The following is an 8,134-nucleotide window of genomic DNA, read 5'->3' as shown; positions in this document are numbered from 1 at the left end:
CATACACACACACACACACACACACTTCCACCTGTGATAGATTACAGCTGTCCAAAGGTTGGGCTGAATCGTTAATCAAAGTCATTAAAATCTGACTCGTTAAATTGATTCAAACCCCGCAGACGCCGGCCAGGTCAATAATGATGGATCATTAGCACTGATGACCGCCGCCGCTGACCGGAGAGCTGTTGATTTAGTTCTTCTGCACAGAGATCAATGATCAGAGATCAGAGGATAGGAAGGGTGCGGCTGTCAGGATCAGTGTTGTGCAACACCTGAACCAACCTGTGAAGCCAGATTTCATCAACCGGCTCCGACTGACACACATCTGCGCAACACAGTCTACCACACACACACACACACACACACACACACACTCATACTCACTCATACTCACACACACGCATACTCACACACACACTCATACTCACACGCACACTCACACTCATACTCACACGCACTCTCACACGCACACTCATACTCACTCACACACACACTCATACTCACTCACACACACACTCATACTCACGCACACACATGTCTGGTCAGCTATCCTCGTGGGGACTCTCCATAGGCGTGATGGTTTTTCTACTGTACAGACTGTATATTCTATTGCCCTACACCAACCCTAGCCCTAAACCTACCCCTCACAGGAAACTTTGTGCATTTTTAGATTTTCAAAAAACTTAATTCTGTGTGATTTATTAGCTTGTTTACCCGCGGGGACCTCAATTTAGGTCCCCACCGTGACACGAGTCCCCATGAGTCTGTGTGTATTCAGGTTTAAGTCCCCACCAGAATAGAAAAACAGGTACACACACACACACACACACATAGTGCATTCAGGTATCCTGTTATTTTCAAATACCGGCAATGGCTAAATTAGATTTTGTGTGGAAAAATTGGCAGTATTTTATGTTTATGTTGTTTGTTTGTTTTAAATGTAGCATGAATAGGGCTTGAATCACTTAAAATAAGAATGTAATAATTTTCTAAATGAAGAATATTGTGTAATGTAAATATTAAAGAAGTGTTCATCTCAGTCCTATTAAAATTCTGCAGTGTATTGAACCTCGCAAACAGAAGAACATGCCCATCTTTCTCTCCCTGTCTTGATCTATCAGGACCAGCCCAGCTCTGATTCCAAGGACATTGTACCAGTGTCTGAGATGTCTGAATCTCCACTGCGCAATCTCAGCGGAAAGTCTAAGAAACCCAAAGGCCTGGAGTTGATGCCCACGCTGGTGGTGACCAGCTCTGACCTCAGCCCTCTCAATCTGTGCAGCCCATCCCTCCCTACGGCCTCTCTCACCCCAGCCTTACTGCAGGTCAGTGTCCTCCTGACCTCCCCGTCACGCATGGACAATGCTGGGTTTTTTTTTTGTTTGTTTTTTTTGTTTTTTTGCTGTCATTGATTTGTCCAGAACAGCAAATTTCATGTCGGGTCACATTATCTATCCGTCTCACTAGAGGTAAATCCTCTTGTGTAGTTATTTACTGTTGCTGCCTCACGTCTTATAAAAAATATGTTGGTTGTAATTGGTCATTTTCTTTTAAACAACACACCCTCAGAAGGTGATGATTTTTTTTTTTTTTTTACAACAGCTTGCCTACATTTGCAAGCATATTACGCATTTTAAACAGGTTCACAAGCTATTCTGATATAAATTTGCAAATATCACAAAAAAGCAACTGTTGTTGGTCATTTAGTTCTATACACACTACCAGTCAAAAGTTTTTGAACCGTAAGATTTTTAATGTTTTTTTAAAGATTTCTCTTCTGCTCACCAAGCCTGCATTTATTTGATCCAAAATACAGCAAAATCAGTACAGTTTTGAAATATTTATTATAAACTATTTTCTATTTGAATATATTTTAAAATGTAATATATTCCTGTGATTTCAAAGCTGAATTTTCTGCATCATTACTCCAGTTTTCAGTGTCACATGATCCTTCAGAAACCATTCTAACATTATGATTTGCTGCTTAAAAAACACACACACACACACACACATAGTGCATTCAGGTATCCTGTTATTTTCAAATACCGGCAATGGCTAAATTAGATTTTGTGTGGAAAAATTGGCAGTATTTTATGTTTATGTTGTTTGTTTGTTTTAAATGTAGCATGAATAGGGCTTGAATCACTTAAAATAAGAATGTAATAATTTTCTAAATGAAGAATATTGTGTAATGTAAATATTAAAGAAGTGTTCATCTCAGTCCTATTAAAATTCTGCAGTGTATTGAACCTCGCAAACAGAAGAACATGCCCATCTTTCTCTCCCTGTCTTGATCTATCAGGACCAGCCCAGCTCTGATTCCAAGGACATTGTACCAGTGTCTGAGATGTCTGAATCTCCACTGCGCAATCTCAGCGGAAAGTCTAAGAAACCCAAAGGCCTGGAGTTGATGCCCACGCTGGTGGTGACCAGCTCTGACCTCAGCCCTCTCAATCTGTGCAGCCCATCCCTCCCTACGGCCTCTCTCACCCCAGCCTTACTGCAGGTCAGTGTCCTCCTGACCTCCCCGTCACGCATGGACAATGCTGGGTTTTTTTTTTGTTTGTTTTTTTTGTTTTTTTGCTGTCATTGATTTGTCCAGAACAGCAAATTTCATGTCGGGTCACATTATCTATCCGTCTCACTAGAGGTAAATCCTCTTGTGTAGTTATTTACTGTTGCTGCCTCACGTCTTATAAAAAATATGTTGGTTGTAATTGGTCATTTTCTTTTAAACAACACACCCTCAGAAGGTGATGATTTTTTTTTTTTTTTTTACAACAGCTTGCCTACATTTGCAAGCATATTACGCATTTTAAACAGGTTCACAAGCTATTCTGATATAAATTTGCAAATATCACAAAAAAGCAACTGTTGTTGGTCATTTAGTTCTATACACACTACCAGTCAAAAGTTTTTGAACCGTAAGATTTTTAATGTTTTTTTAAAGATTTCTCTTCTGCTCACCAAGCCTGCATTTATTTGATCCAAAATACAGCAAAATCAGTACAGTTTTGAAATATTTATTATAAACTATTTTCTATTTGAATATATTTTAAAATGTAATATATTCCTGTGATTTCAAAGCTGAATTTTCTGCATCATTACTCCAGTTTTCAGTGTCACATGATCCTTCAGAAACCATTCTAACATTATGATTTGCTGCTTAAAAAAATATTTTATGAATAGAAAGTTCAGAAGAACAGCATTTATCTGAAATAGAAATCTTTTGTAACATTTTAAATGTCTTTATCATCACTTTTGCTAAAGTGTTAAATCCTTGCAATTAAATAAAAGTATTAACTTCTATAATTTCTAAATTCTACTGACTCCAAGCTTTTGAATTGGTATAATGTATAATGTTACAAAAGCTTTTTATTTCAGATAAATGCTGATCTTTGGATCTTTCGATTCATCAAAGAATCCTGAAAAAAATTTACTCGGCTGTTTTAAATATTGATAATAATAATAATAATATGTTTCTTGAACAGCAAATCAGCATATTATAAGGATTTCTGAAGGATCATGTGACACTGAAGAATGGAGTAATGATGCTGAAAATGTAGCTTTGATCAAAGGAATAAATTACATTTGAAAATATATTCAAATAAAAAGCATTTATTTTAAATAGTAAAAATATTTCACAATATTACTGCTTTTTCTGTGTTTTGGATCAAATAAATGCAGGCTTGGTGAGCAGAAGAGAATTCTTTAAAAAACATTTCGTTGGCCACGCCGATCATCCACTGGGTTTTCTCGGACACCATCACCTCCCAGTAGTGGACGCCCGCCGAGAAGCCCTCGGCTCCCAGCACTGACACCTCAACGTCGAAGCGGCGCGGTGAATCCTGCAGGGGCTGTGGATGCAGGTTCCCGTACGCAACGATGGTGCAGTCGTCTGATAATATGAGCCGCTGGTGAGCAGTGATGGGGTCCATGGTTAAAGCAGCAGGCACAAAATACTTTTGACTGGTAGTGTATATAGAACTAAATGACCAACAACAGTTGGTTTTTTGTGATATTTGCAACTTTTATGTCAGAATAGCTTGTGAACCTGTTTATATGCTTGCAAATGTAGGCAAGCTGTTGTAAAAATACAACAACAACAAAAAAAAAAGACCAGTGATGATAAAAATCATCACCTTCTCTGAGGGTGTGTTGTTTAAAAGAAAATTGCCAATTACAACCAACATATTTTTTTCTCAAAATGTGTGGTTATCCTGAACAGGTCTAATTGAAGTCCTTTTGGTTGCGTTCATGTAATTGGGAGACACTAGAGGGCAGTAGTGCACCACTTGAACTCCTGATGATGTGCCTGGAAGACACTCATTGGCTGTTACATGATCCTGATCATATGGTGAGGTTTAGCTGGATGCTGCTTTGATGGATCACCTCGTTAAGACCGCACAATCTTTGCATTTACGAGCACTCATACAGCCAGCCCCAGAGGATCAACCTCCTGCTGTCTCTTCAGCGAGATGAAAGATGAAATCTACTATAATTCAAATCTATTATTTATTGTTTTTGGGGAAATGCAGCACCCTTGCCCTGTGATTAATTCTTATTGCTTCTTAAAGTCTCATTAAGCCACTTTTAATTAAACATTTATATTTCAGGGTTATGCCTCTTGCAAATGCTGTGTGCCACGAGTATTTGGGAAGGCGTCTTTAATTAATACAAGCTGGAACGACAGTCATATTGTATAAAGGTCTGAAAAAGTTCACATTTGTTGCAGACACCCCTGCTGCTCACACCCAGTCCACTTCTGTCCAATATCCATTTCTGGAGCACACTCAGTCCGATGGCACCCCACAGTCCCGCCCGGAGACAGGGCGCGCATACCCTCTTTCAGGTGAGCCCCTTGAAATTGTTTACTAAGTTAAAGGCTGTTTTCACACTTGGTCCAAACCTAAATTTGATTCCAGCCTCCTCAAGACTACAGTCACATTTTATCATCTGAGAGTACAACAGATATTCCTTTTCACCCAGAAATGGCGCTGGTGCTCAAACCAGCCTGTAATTCCACTGATTTGAGCAAGACAAAAATCATAAGCAACACGATACGGAGCTTTTAGTGAAAACAGCTTTGTTGAATAGAATGGGAGTGATCTCTTTGTTCAAGGTTTAGAAAGACTTGAGTTGTTTAGGATTCCCACGGTCCTGGAAATATCAGGGAATTTCAAAAGTGTGCTTTCCTTGAAAAATTAAGTGAAGTATTTAATTTTATAATATTATTTATATTTACACTTGTATTACAATATTTGTTATAATGTGTTCCTTTGCAGTTGCTATTAAAATTATTTTAAATTATTTGGTATAGTTATGGGCTATTCATTATTGGATATTAATTTATGATTCAATTTACAATTTAATAATTTAACAGCTTGCTCATCAACTCAAACCATCCGCACCCAAAAATTTCGGTGTGAAAGTCTAAAAACTAGTGTTATTTTAGAAATATTTATATGCTATTATAGTACTTATTAACATTTCAAATTAGCTTTATTTTTTTCAGTTTTTATTGTCACTAAGCTTTTAAATTAATTTTAATTATTTAAAAAAAAAAAAATGTTAGTACTTAAACTTTCAGTTTACAGGCATTATTAACTTAGTTTTCATTTAAGTTTTCGAGTTGAATTTTTTTAATCTAATATTTATAGTGGTCACGCTTTATTTTAAGGTCCAAGTCTCGCTATTAACAAACCATTAACTACAACTTTTGCCTCAAACTCCTAATTTGCTGATTATTAATAGTTAGTAAGGTAGTTTATAAGTTTAGGTATTGGGTAGGATTAGAGATGTAGAATATGTGACCCTAGAACACAAGACCAGTCTTAAGTCGCTGGGGTATATTTGTAGCAATAGCCAAAAATACATTGTATGGGCCAAAATTATCGATTTTTCTTCTTTCAGTTAATGAAAACAACACTGGTAAAACCACTTTTAGACGCATTGAGATGTTTACAATAAAATCACAATATTCCAAAAAGGATTCTTTCAGGTTTTTTTTCATTCTGTTTCTTTTCCTTTTATCAGTTTCCTTCTGTACTGAGTTCCGCGCAGTTCTCTGTTCCCGTGTATAACTTAGACGGCACCAACACGCCCGGCCCTCTCTCACCCGACCCACAGAAGACATAAGAGGGGGACAAAGACCGGCACACTTCATCTTTGCCTCATGTTCTTGATTGATAAACGCAGATTAACCTCATTCTGTTCACCTGATCTGGCACACTTCAGGTAACAAAGATTTATGACCGCCATTTAAGCATTTAAGGTCATCCGTTTGACTGGAACCTTTGTGATGTCACTGATACTTTTCCTTCGGATGTATATCAAGCCATCAGATACATCAGTAAATCTTTCGTTTCTATTTTTTAATGCGCTGGTCTTCAGGGATCGGCTCTCGTGTGACTAAAGCAGATGGCTGTCGATCTGCACAGCTGCCAAAATGGGATTTTATCATAAAACGTACATTGTTTGATCATTAGATTAAGATCCGAATTGAATTTCCTTGTCTTTTGTTTCTTGTGGAGCTTAAGACTTCGATCAGATGCAGAAGAGATTCTCACGTGACGTCGGCACCGTGTATTTGTACAGCAAGATCCTTGTTCTGCATTGGATAAAGAGGGATCGTTTTGTACATAATCCAACGAGTTCACCTCGTCTCAACTCGTGTTTGCCTTTTGTTTGGGAAGTCCTCAAACAAACCTGCCTTGCCAAGCTAAACCGCCCCTTTGCCTTGTGATTTTGATAATGGTGACCTCCGTTTTATCTTGTACCTTTCCTCATGCTGCACTTACAGCCATGTATTTAAAGTGTTCTGTAACCACATAAACGGCACTTAGATTAAAACAAGCTGCACTTACTAGGGCTTTTGCTCCTATTTGTGTTTACTCGCCATCCAGAACAGTAGTGAACTAGTTGTCTTATTTTACAAAATTAATATTGTACAGTTTGTGTCTACATCTTCAGTTCAGTGCATCACCCTGTAAAGCTAGCTGGTGCAACCCTCAAACATGTTCCTGACAGCATTTTATTATTCGAGAGCCACATGAACACAATCACTTTAAGCAGTGATTACAATCAGAATCAGCAGAAGTCAAGTTTATTTGGGATAGTCCACCAAGTCATTCCAAACCTGCATGTCTTTCTTTTTTTATGAGGAACACAATCTTTTGGAGAACGTCCATGCAATGGAAGTCAACAACATTGGACCCCATTGACCTTCATTCTGAGACACATGATAGAAATATCATCTTTTGTGTTCCACAGAAGAAATAAGTCATGGAGGTTTGCAACAAAATGGGTGGACTATCTCTTTAAGAATATTGAGGCTAACATTCAGGACGTTCTTGATGTGACCCTCATCACTGGAAAACACATTTTAAAGTGACATCTTGTAGCATTAACCCCATCTTTTCTGGTGCTTTGACCATGATGCACATTTTTGAGTAGGCCAGATTGGCGTCGCCCACGCTGTAATGCTTGATGGCGACTGTCTAATGAAGCGCGTTTCCAAACACGCCCCAACGCCATTGAACCATTACCGTAACACCACCAGATATGCCACTGTGGCCATGCTTATCATGCAAATCTTTTCCTATAAACCATTTCCTCCTCTCTGAAAGACTGGAAGCCATTAGGAATGATTTCAGTTGAGTGGGAAAACCCAAGGACTTGCTTTACTCCAATAGACTGCTGATTCACCATTAATCTAATGGAGCGTACACAGCATAAAATGGAATGGCTCAGTGCTTAAAGCCTCATGCCACCATTAGGATGGTTGGATTGCTGGAGATCGGTTGGATGTGTACCGTAACTGGATGGCTGTCTGTAGAGCCCAGGCCAAATGCTCAAAACCATTACTGCATTTGTCAGCCTTCCCAGTGTTGTGCAAGATTCAATCCCCCTGCAGAATGCAATCTACCTTGGACAACAATGCAAAGCTGTTTGTAATGCCCAGTCAGAAGTGTCTGTCCTTGTAGCTGGTTAGCATGGTCCAGTTAACCTCTGCTGGTAGATTAGACCATATATTTTTCTCCATTGATGGTCATTCAGAACTGCCATGTGTTTTCGAAGGCAACAAATATATTTGAGTTTGCATTATAGTAAATACATAAAAAAATGTTAA

At 38.4% G+C, this 8,134-nt stretch overlaps 1 protein-coding gene across 3 annotated transcripts in view; it reads left to right on the top strand.

Annotated features, from left to right (window-relative positions):
• The window catches only part of LOC107756628 (ETS domain-containing protein Elk-4-like), a 27,445-nt gene that overhangs the window by 8,611 nt on the left and 10,700 nt on the right, over nt 1-8,134 (top strand). For 2 of the 3 annotated variants that reach the window (XM_016573810.1, XM_016573812.1), the window contains exons 4-5: nt 1,125-1,328; nt 4,739-4,855. In XM_016573810.1, coding sequence (XP_016429296.1) covers nt 1,125-1,328; nt 4,739-4,855 — 321 coding nt within the window. Of the gene's footprint in view, nt 1-1,124; nt 1,329-4,738; nt 4,856-6,039; nt 8,131-8,134 lie in introns of those variants that run through there. The other variant, XM_016573811.1, reaches the window with a different exon arrangement.

Source organism: Sinocyclocheilus rhinocerous, unplaced genomic scaffold, assembly GCF_001515625.1.
Source record: "Sinocyclocheilus rhinocerous isolate Xijiao unplaced genomic scaffold, SAMN03320098_v1.1 scaffold532, whole genome shotgun sequence".
NCBI classification, from domain to species: domain Eukaryota; kingdom Metazoa; phylum Chordata; class Actinopteri; order Cypriniformes; family Cyprinidae; genus Sinocyclocheilus; species Sinocyclocheilus rhinocerous.
The sequence above is the reverse complement of the archived record's forward strand: the minus strand, read 5'-3'. Positions and strand labels throughout refer to the sequence as shown.